The sequence below is a fragment of the Mastomys coucha genome, unplaced genomic scaffold (genome assembly GCF_008632895.1).
Source record: "Mastomys coucha isolate ucsf_1 unplaced genomic scaffold, UCSF_Mcou_1 pScaffold20, whole genome shotgun sequence".
Classification (NCBI taxonomy): Eukaryota; Metazoa; Chordata; class Mammalia; order Rodentia; family Muridae; genus Mastomys; species Mastomys coucha.
Window position 1 is genome coordinate 91,583,548 of NW_022196903.1, and position 19,022 is coordinate 91,602,569.

Sequence of the window (19,022 nt, forward strand, 5' to 3'; positions counted from 1 at the left end):
AGAAACGCACAAGAACAACTCCAATAACGCTTTCATTATAAAAGTGAAGTTTCCAGCGCTCTATTCCAATAGAGGACAAAATGATGTGTCGCTGCAGCCCAGAAGAGCTCGGACGCGGGGGGCGCGATTAGAAAGCCCTTTTATTTTTAAAATGGGTTTTAACTCTGACCGAAACTTCCTAGTGCCAAAACTCCTTAGTGTTTTATTTTTTAAATGAACGTTCGGCGTGTCTTCACAGATGTCTAAACCAGGAGGGACAGTAGAAGACCAGGCTGAGTTCGTTCTTATTAATATTAAACAGGTCTGTATCCTTGAGGCAAATGGGAGAGACACGGAGAGGAGCTGCTGACATTGACAAGGAATCCAAACGGGACTTGCACTATCGGTGTACACCACGTTGTTTCTCCCCAGCTTGGCCTTCTGGGAGTTGTAGTTTTAGCTGAAGCTGATATCCTGGAGAGCTGGATATGCTCGGCCCAGGCGGAACCACAAATCCCAGGGCGCATTGGGCTCGGCCCCTCCCGCTCTGGTGTGAGAGTAAACTCACCGCGCCGGGGCGGGCGGCCGGCTAGCGGGCTGAGTGGGGCACTGCGCGGGGCGCGCGGCTTGGGGTACCCGAGGTCCCCCGTCTTTGTCAGGTGCCCGGGTTCTGGTCCAAGACCCAAGCAGTGGAAAGCGGGCAAGCGGGAGTCATGCAGTCCGAATCGGGAATCGTGGCGGATTTCGAAGTCGGGGAGGAGTTTCACGAAGAACCCAAAACCTATTACGAACTCAAAAGTCAACCTCTGAAGAGCAGGTGAGTGGTGACAGCAGGAGGGAGGCGCGGCAGGAGGCCCACGGGCCCCGTGCCTGCTACCCTGGGAGGAGAACAGCCAGTCTGGATAGCTCTGGGACAAGGACCCCGTGCCCTTGCCTTGGGGTACAAGGCGACCTGGCCCCTGGCATTTAGGGTCCCGCTCACAGACGACTGGCTCGCATCCCAGGGTATTTGACAGCGGCACTTTGGGGACACTGCGAGTCTCTTGGGATGGTTCATCCAGGCGTGGGGACCCTCGGCTGCAGATGCCAGCTGCTGAGTTGGATGGGGGCTGGGGCGGTACTCGGCGCGAGGTGGGGTGGGAGGAGCACTGGACAGGGACGGTGATCTGGTGCTACAAGAAGGAATTTTTCTGAAGGTCCTAGCAGGCTGAGGGGCACGGTGAGGGAGAGCTTGGGGTGGATGGAGATCTGATGCTCCAGGGCAGCAATGAACTGGCCTGGAGGTCTTCCCTTGTAGTCCAGCCCCTCTGGGAGAAACTACTCAGAGAGGCCTCTGGGTGAAGTTCACCTGGGCTTCACCTTCCACCTGCCACAGGACAACACCGGAGTCGTGGGGGGGGGGGGTCGTGGATGGAGGGGGGGTTGTGTTTGAGGGTGGGCGTGTCTCCCAAGCTGAGCAAGCTCTCCGGAATAGAAGTCCTTACAAATGCAAAAAGAAAAGAAGGAAGGAAGCCAGGTGGTAGTGGCCCACGCCTTTAATCCCAGCACTTGGGAGGCAGAGGCAGGTGGATTCAAGGCCAGCCTGGTCTACAGAGTGAGTTCCAGGACAGCCAGGGCTACACAGAGAAACCCTGTCTCGGGAAAAAAAAAGGGGGGGTGGGGGTTAGGAAGCTACCTTAGAGGCCTGTGGCAGTTGGGAAATGATCTCTTGGTACCAAAACACATTTAATTCTCCAGGCTTCTTAAAGAACTTCAGGCCTGGAGTGAAGATGCTCTTTTGTCTGGTGCCTCCTAACTCTCAGTACATCTGCAGTATCTTTATCCCTCACACCACCCTTCATTGCTACTTGCCTGGCAGAATCAGTTATCACTCTTTGGTCACTCTGGACCCTTGAAGCACTTCGTGTTTGTAATGTTTACAGAGAGGGGGCTAGTCCCTGGAATCCATGACTTTATTTCCACCCTTTCAGTTATGAGATGAAGTAAGGCTAACACCGGAAGCATCATCACCTGATGCCTCCATTGTCTAGGGTCTAGATGAGCGAGGTTCTCCGGGCAGAGGGGGGCAGAGGGTCTCTCTTTCAGAAGCTAGAGAGGCAGAAGTGCGAGGTGGACGGACTCCTTGCTTTTGGAGAGAAGGAGACTGGGTCTTAACTCTGCCAGGAAAGTGGAGCCAGGTTACTTTCCTTCCAGGCTGGGGCAGGACCATGAATCCAGTTGTGGGAACAAACTCTGGGAAGAGCAGAAGCCCTGGCTCCCTTGCTAAGGCGGGCTTTTTGCACATGCTTGTGGCAGAGTGGAAGGAAATGTGTTAGGTATCAAGATGCATAAACTCAGCCTTTCCCTCGTGGCTTCTTTTCATAATGGCTATTTGTATGTGAACGTAGATGGGGTGTATTGGGTGCTCTGAGTGATACTGTGTAAGGCGCATTGTTGGTTCTGCTCATTAGGGCTTTATCTGCATGTGGCTGAAGGGACCAGTGTTTTACTGAGCAGTTCCTGCTTTTGCTTCTATAAGCAAATGCTTACAAGGCCAGAATGAGGGGGAGTGTGTGTGTGTGTGTGTGTGTGTGTGTGTGTGTGTGTGTGTGTTGCTGAAAGAAATGAATTAACTGGGCTCTTTGGATCATTTTGATGGTGGCTGATACATTAAATGAGTTTGAGGGAGTGAGGAAAGTACCTTTGGGGAAAACCAATGCCCTGACAGTCATGTAGAAGGATTTGGTTCTATTCTTTTTCACAGTCAGCAAGAACGGCAGGCAAGAGCACGTGTCCTCTGTAGCTAGCTAGCACAGGGAAGGAAAAATGTGGGGATGTGGACATAAATGGCTTCACACACGTTGGTACAAGCATCAGGTACCAGCATGGAGTAGCCATACGTTTTTTGAAATAAATCCACTAAATAAAATCTGTGAATAAGTTTCTGGGGTAGGTTGACACTTCCTTATACTGTTTTTGATACTTGTCCTAATGGTATTATCATTGACATCTGCTGTGTGACTTTAAATGTGGTCCAGGGCCTTCTCATTGCTTGTGCTTTGAAGTCTTTGCTGGGGCATCCCTAAAGCCCTGGTTAGGAAAAAGTTGTAATGAAAATTTGCAGATTCTTGTAACAAGGACATCTATCCACTGTGTTATCTCCATCAGCAGTTCTCAACCTGTGGGTCTCGACCCCTTTGGGAGGAGTTAGACAGCCCTTTCCCAGGGCTTGCATGTCAGATACCCTGCATAATCAGATATTGGCATTTATGACTCATGACAGTAGCTAAATTACAGTTATGAAGTAGCAACAAAAATAATTTTACGGTCGGGGGTCATCAGAACATGAGGAACTGTATTCAAGGGTTGCAGCATTAGGAAGCGTGAGGACCACTAGTCTAGATTGTTTCAGAATTCACCCATTTCTTGCCTATTTCTCTGCTGTGACTTTGACCAAGTCAGTGTCAGTTTTTGCCTGAGTTATTACAGCAATCTCTTAATACTCCCAGCCTTGGCTTGTTTTAGTACATTTTAAATTTAACGCCACAGCATTCTTATTGAACTGATTTTTTTAGGGTTGAGACCTGAGTCAGTCAGTAACGTGCCTGACACACAAGTATGAAAGCCTGAGTTCTTCTCCTGGAGCCCGCATGAAGAAGGCAGGCATGGTGCTTGGCAGTTGTAATCCCAGCACTGGGGAGGAGATGAGCTTGCTGGCAAGCCAACCTATCTGAATTGAAAAGTAAGAGATAAAAATGAGAAACTGTATTAAACAAACAAGTGAGGAGTGACTGAGGGAGACACCTGAGGTTGACCTCTAGTCTTCACATGCATGCACACACACACACACACACACACACACACACACACACACACGCCCCTATACATAGTGTACCTGGGCATACATCTGAATGTGTATACACATATCCACCCATACACACAAACCCCAAATCAGAGAACAAAATCCCTCAGTCATCACTGTGGGAGGGAGTTGTGAGTAACCTTTAGCAGGTAGATTCCAGGGATGTGCTATCTTCTCTACACTACCAAGGGCAGCTTCCACAGCCAAGAATCATCTGGGCCCTATGCTAAAACTCAAGTTAGATCATGTCATCCTCTCTGGTCATGGCTCTTCTTTTTTTCTCTCAGTCCTTCAAATGGCACGAGGCAGCATATGTGTCAGGCTGCCCTTCAGCTCTGACCTTATCTCTTGCTGCTTATCATTCTAAGAAGAGCCCAGGCTCTTCTGCCTTTGGATATTTATTCATTGCGCCTGCTTCTGGTTGGACCATTCTTTGCCCAGATAGCCACAGCTGTAGTACTCACTATGGCACCAATTTCTAATCTTCCTTTCAATGGGCCCTTAATTCTCATCATATGGATAGTGTGGCCTTCTGTTCTTATCTGGCTGTGTCTCTCTCTTTCATAGCATTAATGTTGTAATTTACAGTATAATTTGAATATATATGTGTGGACACACACACACACACACACACACACACACACGTATATTATCAGACTTCAGGGCTCCAAGGTGGTAAGGATTTCTCTCTGTGTCTTGTTAACTGTGAAGTCCCCAGAGCCTAGAACACTCAGTCACAAGGCTCTTGATGTTTCAAGATAGCTGATTCTTTACTGTAAAGGGCTGTCCAATGTACAGGATAATGTCTGGTAGGACATATTTGTTGGGCACATACGGCTCTCTCCTTCAGTCTGTCACAAAGATATCATGCTTGCTTTTTGGTTTCGTAGCCACTATTGTGTCCCCTTTAAAATAAATTCCCAGCAGGCTTTCTTCAAGGATGAATTTCCATATTCTTCCCTGTGACTCAACCCAGTTATTCACATATTTCAGGTATGTTGCTGAACTAGATTCTGTGAACCTCATCTTGGTTGGACTGACCAGTAAAGTGTCGTAGAAAGAGTCCCAGTAGAGCAGGCCCTTATGATGAATGGCGTTTTCCTGGGAATGAATTCTCCACAGTGGGTCACAGAAGAAACAATCACAGTGGACCCAGATTTACACACTGCCAAGCCACTCCAGAGAAATGCAGAGCTGTTCTTTAGCTGTGGGGGGGATAAGTGGGTTGTAGGCCTTTTGGACACAGTGGCGTGGCCTGTGGTTCTGATGGTTTGGTTCTGCAGAAGCCCAAGGCTTTGTAGTTGCTGATGCTCTTTTCCTGGGAAGATTTAGGGATGGTTTCATTGGGCCTTGGTTTCCTCCTACAAATTTTACTGCTGTTTCAGACAGTATTAAATTTCCTGCAGATTGGAAATGGGAATGTGAGTGAGAGCTAAGTTAATCATGGCAAGATGAGATGCTACAGCGGAGCCAAGTGTGGATTCAAAGAGAGGTGTGTGGAGTTTGCCTAATTTTGTGGGTTAAAAAGAAAGAGAGACTGTTCTGTCCCACACACATCACAAGCACTCTGGCTTTTGTGGAGATTTCCCCTTCAATTTTTACACTAAAAAGGCCCTTTTATTTGATAAACTAACAATCTGTGCTTAGCAAAAACAAAACTGTCAAGATAATCTCAATTTCTCCCTCTCCCCTCTCCTCTTCCTCTTTCTCTCCCATCCCCCTCTCCTTTCTTCCCAACTCTGGTTGGTTTGTTTCTGGACATTTTCTTGGTGTTTTTGCTTGTGGGTTGTTCTCTTCTGACCTGTCAGGGCACTGCTAGCATGAGGACTGAAAGCCTTGTTCTGTCACTGTGCTTTTCAATAACTAGCTGAGTGACCTTGGTCAGGCCTGGTGATCTCTAAACTTAGTTTCCTCATGGAGCAAAAGAACATTAACAGTAACATTAATTTTGGGGTTGGTGCTGGCACATGGTCAGTCATCATTCAGCAAATGTGAGTGGATGCGGCTCTTCTTTCCTAGTGGGTTCTGACATTCTGGAGTGTGCTTGTAGTTAATGGATCGTGGCTCACTTCTCCAATGCACATGCTCTTATGTAAGAAAACTACCTCAATCTTCCAGATTCTATACTTTCCTTCTAACAAAGTGTTCAGGAATTTGTGTTTACATTTTACATTTCTGATCCATTTGATAACAGTTCATGTTGATTACCAACTGGGAGAGGGGGCATCAGCGCATGCACAAAAATCCATAATCAACATGCGTTTTCAAGTTTTGAGTACACCAAAATTAATACAGTAAAGGATGGCTAACGGACCCTTAGTGTATGTCATGTGCCAGTCTCCATTCAGAGGGTTTTTACATGAATAAGATATACTTAATCTCAGGCTTACGAGGTGGCTCAGGCTAAGGCTCACAACCAAAAGACAAGATATGTTTAATCTTCCAAAACCCAAGGAGGTGCTAAGAGCTAAGAACAATGGTGGTACTCATTATGATGTTAAAATTATCTAGTCCTGACATGACAATTTATCATGATAGAAGGGCATGAGATAGCACACGCGTCCCATCCAGTGTCCATACAAGGCAGAGTGTGGCCCGCTGTGGGTATCAGCAATGCAGATTTAGCAGAGAAATCAGCATTGGTGTGGTGTGGGGCAGTGGTTCTATGAGCGAATGAGGGAATTTGAGTTTGACCTTCAAGGTGAAGCAATACTCAATACTAGATAATTAACTGTCAACTCAGTTAATTCTCACGTCAGCCTCAGACATCTGTATTTATATTTTCCACTTATTTATTTATTTTTTTTTACTGAGAGAAACTGAGGCATACTAAGCATTAGATAAGGCCCTGATTTAAACAGAGGTGGTCTAGTTGAACCCCCAGGCTCTTGTCAATTAGTATGCACTGTCCTGTACAAGGTAGTGTGCATGATTTTGCAGAATCCAATGTTGCAGCCAAAATGCCCGGTGGGGTGAGGGTTAGCGCACACGTCCCATCCAGTGTCCATACAAGGCAGAGTCTGACCCGCTATGGGTGTCAGCAATGTGGATTTATCAGAGGAATCAGCACTGGTTTGGTGTGGGGCAGTGGTTTTATGAGCAAATGAGGGAATTTGAGTTTGACCTTCAAAGTGAAGCAATACTCAAACATCTGAGAAGACATGAGATAGCATGAAGGGCTTGCTCCTCAATGCTAGCAAAGGGAGGGTGCAGGTGGGCAGGTTTAGGGAACCCTGCTAGTGTTTGGATCATGGCTTGGCTAGTACCTCTGGCTTCAAGATGCCTAATGTCATGGGATCTCAATGAACTTACCTACAAGATAGGACCAATAGACTTTATCTTCTTGAAATTGGTGTAAGTTTTAAAGCAGAGGCAAAAAAGATGCCTACTTGCTTAGTGTAGCCCGTAGCCTAGCCCGTAGTACCTTTGATGAATGGTAGTAGCTCTTTCTTTTCTGGGAAAATTATACCATAGTATTGTCTCCCCCTCTTACCAATAACTTAGCTCTTCTAGAATCAGAAGGAAAATAGACGAGCCTGAGGTGCTTCGACCTGGCAGATGTTGCAGCCTCATTATGCAGATGAGCTTTGTGTATGATTAGACAGAACACTTGATTAAAGTGGGATTCTAAGTGTTGGCTTTGCCTGTTATTGGAGATTTCCTCTTCCCGAGTGCTGCTATTTATAGAGTTTCTTTAAGTGTGTACATTTAATTCCCTTTGAGTTCTGCTGTGCAGTTTGCACAAGCTGATGTCTAGATCTGCTCCAGTTGTGCAAGAAGTGGAAAATATCCTTTTTTTAGAACAGGTCACGTGTGCTTACTGTCAGGGAGAGGACCTCAGTGTAAAAAAATGTGTCTTGGGACAAATCAAAGTTACTAAATTTCTCTCTCCAACTGCTTTGTTTCAGAACTGGTAGTATTAGGATAAATAACAGGACAAAAAAAAAAAAAAAACCCTTGGTTACTATTCTTTTCTTGGTCAGCTGTCAAGGACAACAAGAAAGAGTCTCATTTGTTTTTGTGTGTCTGCTTATGTGCGTAGCAAGCATAAAATGTGCTGTACTGTTAGGTTCGTCTAATTGAAGTAAATCATAAAAACATGTTTAACCGCTCTCCAAGTGTGGATTATTTGGAGGAAATCATCAAGAAGGCAAGTCAAGAGACAATAACTGTGGTAATCTCAAGCTTTCGGTAGAACACAGGGAATTTGTGTTTTATCTGGAGAGTTTTCTGGGTCTTAATACTGTGTGGCTGGAGGGTCAAAGTTACACCAAGACACAAAGTCTGCACCCCTGTTAAGACTGTAGGGCTAGACTCTCCACTATAATTTCCCCTCCCTGCTTCTGGTACCAGCATTTCCCCAAGGCTCACTTTGGCTTCTTATCATCAGTAAGCCCATTTCTCCAGGTTGCTTCATAAATACAGGTCCCTTGTTTCTTTGTCCGGTGTTTTCTTCTGTGTTGGGTCAAGCGTGCTGTGGAGGATGAAGGGTTATCCCTGTGGTATTCACATGAGACCCTTGTCCTGAGATTCCAGTAACAAGCCTCCTTTCCTTCCTCATGCCTGCCCAGTACTTCTCAAGTGCTAGGTGCTGTGGTTCAGGCACATAGGCACGGCAGATGTAGCATTGTTGGCGGTTTTCTATTAGAGCTGGATGTTGGGTCAGGGTGGGCTGAATGGCAGAGCCCTGGGGAAGAGGAATAAGGATGCTTGGTGAGAAGAGAGTCACAGGGTTGAATATCCTATCTCAACTTCATGAGGGCCCTCTGGTGGCCCCCTCAGTCCCCTCCCCCATCAGTCACTCAGTCGCATTAAGTAGAAGAAACATAGCTCTGGAGCCCGAAGGACCCGGTAGTGTTTGTTCTTCTTATCCACCCCCCCCCCATTCCTTTCTCCCCTTTACATCAGTTATTTATTAAACATTTCTACTATGTTGGGGCTCTTGCTGGCTGCAGGGAATGAAATGTAAATTAGATAGCCAGGGTTTTTATTAGCACTGTGCTTCCCTCTTGGAGGTAGGGACCTCTAAGTTAATAATGAACCAAAGAACCAAAGAATCAAACAAGGCAATTTTTGGTACCTGTGGTGAAAATTAAGTGGAGTGTTATTGGTCAAATGTAACTGAGGAAGAAGCAGCCTTAGTTGGGTCCCGTGGGCCGGGAGGGCACAGTGAAAGAAGTGCTTTTAAAGTAAGACCTGACATAATGAATGGAGAATGCCTGACATCAAAGTGCTACCACTGTGTGACTTTGACCAAGTTACTCAACCTCTCTGAACTTCAAGTTCTCTCTTGAGTAAAACAACTACTTTGCAACATCTCTATAAAACTAAAAAGGTATAATGCTTAAAAGACAGCTAACATCAGGATGGCCCTAAGTAGAATTCTCCCTGGATGCCTGCTTAGGACTGATTGAAGGTAAGATGTAAAAGCAGAGAAACAATAGACATGAATCTTTGTTGCGAATATTTATAGCTTGGTGTTGAGTTTTTTCTTAGTATTGGATGAGTCAAGTTTCATGCTTGTGTTTGTAAAATTAACCCCCAACTAAGAGTGGCGGTGGGTCTTGCTTTTTTTTTTTTTCATTTTTTTATTTACTTCAGAATGGTCTGGCTCCATGTGTGGTTGTCTCCCTTGGTTCTGCACTGAAGTCACATCTGACCCTGCCTAGCCTAGGAATGGGCTTTTGACTGGACCAGGGGTTACATTTTTGGGTGTAAAGGTAAGGTCTGAGGAAATGAGGACTCAACAGCAAATTTCATAAAACCTGCCCATCCCCCTGACTCCCGGCTGTGAGTCTCAGCACCGATCGTGCCTTCAGACATGAAGCATTGGTGTTGGTGCAGAAGTGAAAAGAAGCTGACTTCCCACGCTCCTCCCAGCTCTCACCCACTGACATCCGCAGACTTTGCAACTTTTAATGTGGCCTCTTTAAAAATAGTATTTTTCAAAAATCATTTGGACTTCGATAGCTGTGTTCTTGCATTCGCACACACATGGAACAGCAACTTTTAAAAGGAAAGATCCTGCATCGTGATAAAGCAAATATTCTCAATCTAAATCAGTGAGTTCAGGTCTAGGGGAAGGCTCTGATGGACTCTGGTTCTTCTATAAGAAGCTGTGGCTCATTGAGCAATTTCAGGAAGACGTGTGTGGGCTTCACCTTCCCCTACCCTGCCCCTTCCCCAATGCGAGTCACTTGCTGAATCATCCGCACACATTCCCTCACTTTCCATCTGATCAAGGACATCATTGGGAAAAGTGGTTTCCTGCCCTATTGGAAACACGCACGGCTTATATTTGCAGACTGTATACTTTCATCAGGAAAAGTGTGGCTTGTCTGGAAGAAGCTGTAAAGCAGAGAAGATCTATTTGGTGTAATGGCTGGGGTTATCTATGAACTTACAAAGTGACAGACTCACTTTTGACATGAGAATCACAAACATGACCTTCTTATTTAACTCAGGCACTAAAACCACCCAGGTAAAGTCTGGTAGAGGACTTAGGTGACATTTGACCCCTATTGCTCTTTAGGCATGAACAAGGAAGGTCTCTACCAAACTAGCAGAGACAACACTCTACAGTTAAGTTGCTGAAGCTTCACATGGTTGTGTCTGTGGTCGAGTCTCAGCTACCTTTATCTTTCAGTTTTCAGCAGAAGTGAAATGAGTTACTCCAGTACCAGCTTTCCCCTGCTATATTTCTGAGCCTGCAGACTGGCACTGTACAAATTCAGCACATTGGTCAGTAGGACCCTCTGCAGCTAACCAATCCATAATGCATGTGGCTAAGAATGACTTAGAATAATTATGATAGTATGACCAGTTGACTTGCAAAGGAATAGGGTGACTTCAGCGGTGCACTCTTGAAAAGTCTGTTTTTAAAGTAAGCATTTACAATAGCCTAGGTGAAGCAAGCCCAACAACCATGAGCAGCTGGCGCAGTTCCTTGTGACATGCACGTCTGCCCATTTGCTGTGAGGAAACACACGTGGAGAGTAATTTGAGAGGCTGGCCACTGACGGCAGTGTCCCGGACAGTCAGACTGCAGACTTTTTGGAACCACACCTTGCATCATTCATCATAGCATGGTAATTTCCCCTTGTCATTCCACTAATAATATTTTGTCTAGGTAAATGCTGGGTGAGCAAAGGGTGAATGGCAGGAGCTTGGAATGCAGTCCCAGGGATGCAGATTACAGGTAGAAGCTTTGCTTCTATTGAGTTGGAAGTGAATGGGAGGGCTGATTGGGTTTGCTTGGTCACCAAGGCAAAGTCACTGAGATGCACAATTTAACGGACGCTAAGTGACAATGATGATTAGTTAATTTTTTTGTGGGAGGGCATGGCAAGGGGAGGTTCAGCGACACTCTATGGTACTCCATTGACTCTGGATAGTCTTCCCCTTGAAAGCCCTCTTGGTCTCTCTTGGTCCCACACACCTGACACCATTCCAGCTAGTTCTCCCTGGCGGCCAGCATCTCTTACACATTTCTCCTACTGGGCAATCTCTTTTCACCTATGAACAATTTCTTTCCCAAGTTCAGTCCATCTCACATGGTCAGCCCTTAGAGTTGAATTTCATGATCAATGCCTGGTCCCTGTCCTTAGTTTCAGGGATGTGCTGACTAGTGAACCCTAAGTGCACCCCGGGATTTCCTTGGGTACTGCCATATCACTCATGTAGCTCCGGTAAAGAAATTTCTAGAGAGAATTACCCTCCTTCCTCAAGCAAACAAACAGGTGATGTTTTTTAATCAGTCATCATTGATTTTCTTGGATCTGACAATCCATCAACACTCCATAATTTTTACTGATGTCATTCTGAGTCAGGGAATTTTTCATTCTGAAACAGCAATCCAAGAATAATTTTACATAGAGGTATGGGGTTTATGGGAATGTACTTGAACAGTGATTTTTAGTAAGTGTGTATCACTCCAGTATACCAGACTCTGGGCCAAGGCGGGGATCACCTGGGATGCTCCACCCCACTTTCTGATCTAGTAGCCCAGGATAGGGTTGGAGAAGTCACATTTCTAAACAAGTTTGTAACTGTTGCTCTGGTGAGGGCTTGGGGTGGAGGTCACACTTCGAAAACCATGAATAGGTGGTAGAGGGTAACCTTTCTCAATGAACTTGAAATAGAAAACTTGCAAAGATTCTGGTTATAAATAATGTCTAATGACAGGGTTGGCCCCTGTCAGGTGATAGAACATTCAGATTAATCGTGTTTAAGTAGAAAAGGAAACTGTTGGTGACATGGGACAAAAGTTCAGGGGTATGGTCTACCCAAGAGTGTGACTTTCTGAGTGACTTGAAGTTCACCTATCTTTACTCCCCTAAGGACTGGCTCAAATCTCAAAATGAGGGTAGTTTCTTTTCAGCTCTGCGAGGGTGGAACTGGAAGCAGTCCGAAGTCACTTGACTGAGAGATTGGGTTGAGAAACAGGGTGATGGTGGTTTGGGGCACGTCCACATGACCGAATTGTTTTCCACAAAACTTCTGCTGAATAAAACGTGAAATACGACTTTCAGCCTGTTTTCCCATCTCTAATGAATTCCAGACAGTTTGTAGAGTGTGGGAGTTTCCAAAACAGAGAGGTGGAATGACTGGGCTCAGCCAATGTCCTTTCTATGGCACATAAGGCAGCCCCGACAGAGCGGACGGACGCTTCCTCTTTGTTCTAAAACCTCAACACACTGCTCATCCCTCTGATTGGGGGGTGGGTGGGGGTGGGGCTGTGAAGAAGGAAGGACAGGGCCAGTGTTGGGTCAGACAAATTAAGTTCCTAAGAAAGTTCCAGACTCCGGATTTACCAGAAATGCAACTTGTGCCTGTGTTTAATCCACTTAGACCCAAATGTTTTGGATTATGTGTTTTTGCTGTTGTTGCTCAGTGAACTTCTCCAGAGAAAGAACCCTCATCTGCTCTGCCCATAAGCTGGTTAAGAGTTTTCTCTACCGGTTCAGGAAGTCTAAATTTAGGAGAAGGTAGACTTGAACCTAAATCTCACTTTTGCCACCTATTAGCTGAGTGCCCTGAGGATGGTGTGACCAGGGTGGGGGTGGAGGGGCTCCAGCTTCATTGCAGGACTGAGAGGAGCTAAGAAGTAGGTAACAACACAGCATGAAGTTATAGGATAAATGTGTGAATTAACAGATTTGTAGGGTCTGGGGACATAGTTCAGCCTGCAAATGCTGGCTGCTTAAGTGTGAGAATCTGAGTTTGGTCCCCAGAACCCATGTAAAAAAGTAGGGTGTGGTGGTGTATGTTTATAACTAAGCCTTAGGAGATAGAGATAGGTGGTGGATCCAGGGGTTTGCATGCTAGAGGGCTCAGTGTACTTAGTAAGCTGCAGGCCAATGAGGCCCCATCCCACCCTAGAATAAGTGGATGGCACCTGAGGAACATTGTACACATGTGCATATATACCGTTCTCCACATACGTATCTGTACATACATGAACTTTCTCACATACACATATAGACATGTGAAGAAACATGTGAGTGGTCTGCCCAAATCCCAGCTGTTATTTCCTCCTGGTTCCCTTCACACATATCATCAATTACGTTTTTAACTTGAAATGAATTTTCAGTTTCGACACCCCAAAGAAAGGAATGAGCAAGAGCAGTCAAGAAGAGAAATAAGTCCGTAGAAAAGGCCCCGCACAATCTCCAGGTTGTATAATCAGCACTGGGATCATCGAGAGTTGAGCCAGGTCAAATAGTGGGGAATGGTGGGATGCCTCAGAGGGAGATATTTAAGGCTGGCACGAGCTATTTACATACAAGGCGTTGTTACCCTTTGTCGCCAGCGCAGTCTTTGACTTTATCAACATGTTTCCTTTCATCATAATTACAGAGCATGGCTGGGTGGAGAACGCACAAGAAGAGGCACTAATTGGAGTTGTGCAATATCATGGAAGCTCAGTGTACTGCTGTTGTCTGCACAGGCTCCTGCGATTGCTAACTGTTCCTATCCAGTCTTGTCCATGATGACTTCCTCCTCTCTGGTCACACATGTTAACATCATCATCTTTTTATATAATAGCCGTATTTATCCAGTAGCAGTCAGAAGACCTCATATACCCAAACTTCAGGATCTTCTTATCTTCCTATGTGCCTTAGGACATTAGAAACTGAGTTTTAAAGGTCCGTATCCTACACCAGTGTGGGTGCATTTCTTGACCATCACAGTTGCTCTCTCTGAAAGTGGTGGTTAACCTAGTCTGTAGAAAATAGAAAGGAGTTAACCTGGGTAGTAACTATCTTTCTTAGGGGAACAGTTTCATTGCATCCTAGGTATTTGTAAAGGCCTTCATCAGTTAGTTGCCAGCCATGTTCCTGGGTACCAGGATGCTCATTTCCTTGATTTTGTGAAATAATGACATGACAACTGGAGAGAGTTTACAACAGTTTCAGGCATAGTGATGCACACCCATGATCCCAGAATTCTGGAGACTGAGGCAGGAAAACCTTGAATTCTAGTCCATGTGGGCGACATAGCAAGACCCTAGTTCAGAAAAGAAAACCAAGTCAAACAAAAACAGAACAAAAGACAGAGTTATATGCCAGATGTAACTGCTGCTGTTACTCTGTGCTGGTTTTTGGCTGTCCTTGCCCACTACAGCAGTCTGGGCTCTCTGGACTTCCACTGATGTCTTTGCAATGAAAATTGAGGGCCATGCAGTGAAAACTGCATGAAAATGGAAGAGATGGGAAAATCATAGAAGTGTTCATCTGCAGGAGCTGATGATAAGTACCTAAGCCACAACTGGATCTTCTAGGGCTTAAACACACAGACTGTATGGTTGCTCTTCAAGTGTGTATGGGTATGTGCAGCAGAATTTTGAGCCCATATTAGTCTTAAATGAATTAAAGAGTCTTTCATACCTCTTCCCTCAACTATCTGCTGTTACTATGTAGGAATGGGAATAGATTTATCAAACACACACACACACACACACCACACACACACACACCACACACACACACACACACACACACACACACACACACACACACACACACACACACACAGAGTTTCTACCAGAATCCTGCTCTGCATCTTTAAATCCAGTATTTTTTCGGAGTAGTTGCAGCCCTGCTGTGGCATTCCAACTAGTGCAATTTTGTTTCTTAGGGAAACAATCTCAATCCTGAGTATTATAAGGATATAAGCAATGTGAGTGTTTTTCTTTACATGATGTTAGAGCAAAGATGCACAGAACCGGAGCCAGGTTCTCTGGGGCCACAGTCATTATGTTTGGAGAAGTCCTTGGCATAGGAGAGGGTGGAGCCTGAAGAAGGCTGCTTCGCTCCGTCATGTCTGACGGTTTTCTGAACCTGGACCTTCAGGGAGGAGAGTGAGTGAGTACATGGAGAGTTAGGGACACAGTTAGAAGGGAGAGACAGGCAGCAGTGATGGGAAAGTTGTTCTGGAAATTGTCAGGGTAGATGTCTTTTTTTACTTGGCATCTCGCTGGGTGGATGTTAAGAGATATGCCTCCTGCTCTGATTTTTTCTGAGTCTTGGCTTGGGAGTTATTTGTAGCATCTTCGGTATATTTACTTTGCTCTTCTAGGTGAGGGTGTATCTCCCAATTATTGAACTCACTGTGCTTAAGGAAACGATGATCAAGCTTGAGTGGAGACTGGTGTACTTGGCCAATGGATGGGTGGCTTGTTGGCTAATGACTCAATCAAGGGTTGGAGGAGGTCTTTCTAGAAGAAATGAGCCTGCTTGGTGGTTGCACCACCTACTCTAGAAGTAAAATCACTTTAAATGGTATTCACTGAGCCCATCCTTCTTGAACTGAGGGCACGCCGTTGTCCATGAAAGCCTTATTTTAAAAATAATCAAGCTCCTAGTATAGACAGGCCTGTGGATGCATTTCCTCTTCCCTTCCCTCCCCTCCCCTCCCCTCCCCTCCCCTTTTCTTTTCTTTTCTTTTCTTTTCTTCTTTGTCTCTCTTTCTCTCTGTCTCTGTCTCTCTTTCTCTCTCTGTCACTCTCTTTCTCTTTCTCTCTTTCTCTTTTAGTCACTGAGCCCCCAGGAGAACAGAGAATTTGTTAGACTTTTGGCCTTGTCAAGTGCCCAGGACACTGAGAGGTCACCAGATCTGTTTTGAATAACAAATATAACAACAAATAACAAAATCTGTTGGGGATGCAGTTTAGTTGCTAGAGTGTGTGCTTAGCGTGTATCATACACAACACTGGGTTCTAGCTAGCCCCAGCACCAGCTAAAACCAGCTGTTCAGCATACATCTTCAATCCCAGTTCTTCAGAGGTGGAGGTTGGAGGCTGAAGGTCGAGGTCACCCTTGGTATAACCTGGAATACCCAAGAATCTTGTTTCCAAAACTAAAGCTACAAGAAAATCCTGAACAAGAATTGGATAAAGCCTTTTTGGTGTGTTCAAAGGGCTCTTCTGAGAGATGGGAGGAAATGGCATCAGACTTTACCTTTATTAGCTATCCTCCTTGTTGGACTTTCCTGAGCCTAAGTTTTCTCTCCTGTATAATAAGAACAACAGCCGTGATGGTATGGTGTTTTCAGTTCTCGGTACAGTAAGTGAGTAGAAAGAATTGCTTGTTGCTGTTGGTGCTAAGAGGGGCAATAAACTACAGCCAGCGCTCCCTAGTTTAGTGGTCATGCTCTAACAAATCACTAAAAACATCAAATTTGTGAATATTGAATCATTCCTGGGACAATAATGTGGTAGTTTCCTGAGAGCACCTGGTCCCAGTCAATGCATAGCTCTGTTTTTATATGTGTTTCTGTTTAAAGACACTGTATTCTGTGGATATTATGGACTTACTAACCTTGAACTGACCAATAATACTGTATCTCATGTCTGAGTAATGCTTATTTTGCTACCTGTGTTATTTCCCCACCTGGCAGCCTCCTTAGCATGTAACTGCACAAGGAGAGCAGTGGCTCAGCCTCAGCACTTGGCCTGGAGCTGTTTAAGTAGTGGGGTCACCATCACAGAAACACAAAACACAGATGCACTGCCAGTCTGTGAAAGGATGCTTATCCGCAGTGGGCTCTGAGCATGGAAAGAGGGAAGCAGGTTCTAACCTCATTTGACCTCAGTGGGGAATGTGTACATTGGGCTGTTTGGATTTCTTGCTATTCTGCTCATGTCCATAACTACAAGAGAGCTGCAGATGTTGATATGTGTGATTATAGATTTTTAATTACCAACTGAAATTGAAAATGGGGAGCCCGTTGAGTAATGAAAATTGACTTTGCTAAAAAATGCTCTTCTTGCAGCTATGTTCCTACAGCTCGGAAGAAGGGACTCAGTCTTCCATTTTGCCTGTTTGTCTACTCTAAACATGACCACCACTGCCAAATTGTTAATATTCTCTGGGCTTCTCTGTTGGGGTATGATCCTTTTGACTTCGGTATAGTTCCCTTTGTTCTTTGTTTAGGAAGCTGGGACATGAAAGTCAAGTCCCAGGTGTTGGGGGAGGCGGAGAAGCTATGAGGGCTTTACTGAAGAGTCCAGGGCAAAACAGGTGGAGCCTTCCAAATGCTGGTGAAAATAGAGCTGAGGTGCCCAGGCCCACCCAGCTCACGCAGGGCCTGGAGCTTACAGGTGGTGATCTTGACTTCCTTGAGCATATTATAGTTATCAGCTGTCATTGTTGCAAACGTTAGCTGAATACTTGCTAGAGGTGCTGGGAATTCTTCTAGAAGGAGGCAGAGAGGAACTGGGTTCAGACACACAATTTACGAACAAGAAAATACAAAAGCCCACCAGTAATAACAACAGCAGCGCCATCTAGCATTCTTAAAACCCTTTTTGTGGCTGGCATCTTGGGTTGTAATTTGGCTTTCCTTTCCTTGTGTGTTTGGGTACTATAGTACTATACAAAGCATATGTGTGTGTGTGCGTGTGTGTGTGTGTGTGTGTGTGTGTGTGTGTGCGCGCGTATACCTTAGTCCTGGAGTAAGGAAGATAACCTGTGTTATTTTCTCCTACACTATTCTGTGTTAGAAATTGAACTATCAGGAACACATAATTTGTACCTAGGTGAATTTTAAATGCATCCAGCCATCTACTATCCACCATGTATGGTGTGAGGCGTGTAAGACGTGTATAGTGTAATTCTGCCACGAGACTCGCAAGCTCCCATTTTATAGATGAAGCAATGGCGCCTTGCCTGTCTTCTTTTCCTTAGCTAGGTTAGGGCTCTTAAAGATGGCATCCAGATTCAAACCTAGGACTGTCTCAACTTGGGTGCTCACCTCTTTCTCCATCACGCTTCAGAGTGAGTGCTGGAGATGTTGTGGTTCAGAGGGAGTGGCAGGTGTGATCAGGGGTGACAACTCATTGTTTTTGGAATGGAAAGAGGACTAGGTTTCTGATGAAGTAAAGACGGAGGACTCAGGGTGTGGCTGAACATCTGAATCCAAGATAAATAGATCTATGTATTAAAGGTGCTCACAGCATTCCAGGATAAAAAGTCCTTTGTTTTCCAAGCTGCATCTGAAGAAGGAAGGGGAGATAGGGTGTGATTGCTCCCAGAAAGGTGGCAGAAGATAGGATGTTGGCTCCTTAAACACTCTCAAGGACATTGTGGGTAAGTTGTTGGTTTCCCCCATTACTTATTAAAGCTGTTCTTTGAGTCTTGCTTCCTGATGCCTTCAACAGCCTCATAGACACACCCCAGCATCATGTTCACCACTGGACATGTACTCCCTAACATCTTGGTGTTTTTCACCGATTTCTCTCCCCTCCTCACCCCCACCGAACTTGTTAATTGCTTTTCTTGTGGGCCTTCATAAAGTTGTAGCCAGTGTGTTCCCTTTTGGACTGTTTATCTTTGACATGCCAGAGTTCTTGAAACATCGTAATGTTGTGTAATGAGCCTAACTTCTGCCTTGACATGTGGGTGTTAAGCGCATTAGTCACTGCAAAGCATTGAGTTAAATATTTTCAATAAAAGGTTGTAATGATCTAACAGAGAGGAAGAAGCTGTAAACCACCCGGTTGATGGCTTTAATGGGGAGCCATGTACTTAGTGGGTTTCCCCAAGCAAGTTCGGATCCATAGCTCAGATGCACAAGCCTCTGCATAGTGGGAGAGGAGAGAGAGGGACAGTTCAAAGGGACTTTATTGTAACACGTGAAGGAACGCACCAACTGTTCAAGTTTCCAGAGCTCTTTGCTCCCGAGCCCTTATCTGTCACGT

General features: G+C 45.2%; 1 protein-coding gene across 7 annotated transcripts in view; it reads left to right on the plus strand.

The window, feature by feature from the left end:
• Positions 1 to 534: 534 nt before the first annotated feature.
• The window catches only part of Mitf (melanocyte inducing transcription factor), a 207,246-nt gene continuing 188,758 nt past the window's right edge, over positions 535 to 19,022 (plus strand). For 6 of the 7 annotated variants that reach the window (XM_031382708.1, XM_031382710.1, XM_031382723.1 and 3 more), the window contains exon 1: positions 535 to 796. In XM_031382708.1, coding sequence (XP_031238568.1) covers positions 693 to 796 — 104 coding nt within the window. In that variant the 5' untranslated portion in view covers positions 535 to 692. Of the gene's footprint in view, positions 797 to 10,785; positions 10,909 to 19,022 lie in introns of those variants that run through there. The other variant, XM_031382721.1, reaches the window with a different exon arrangement.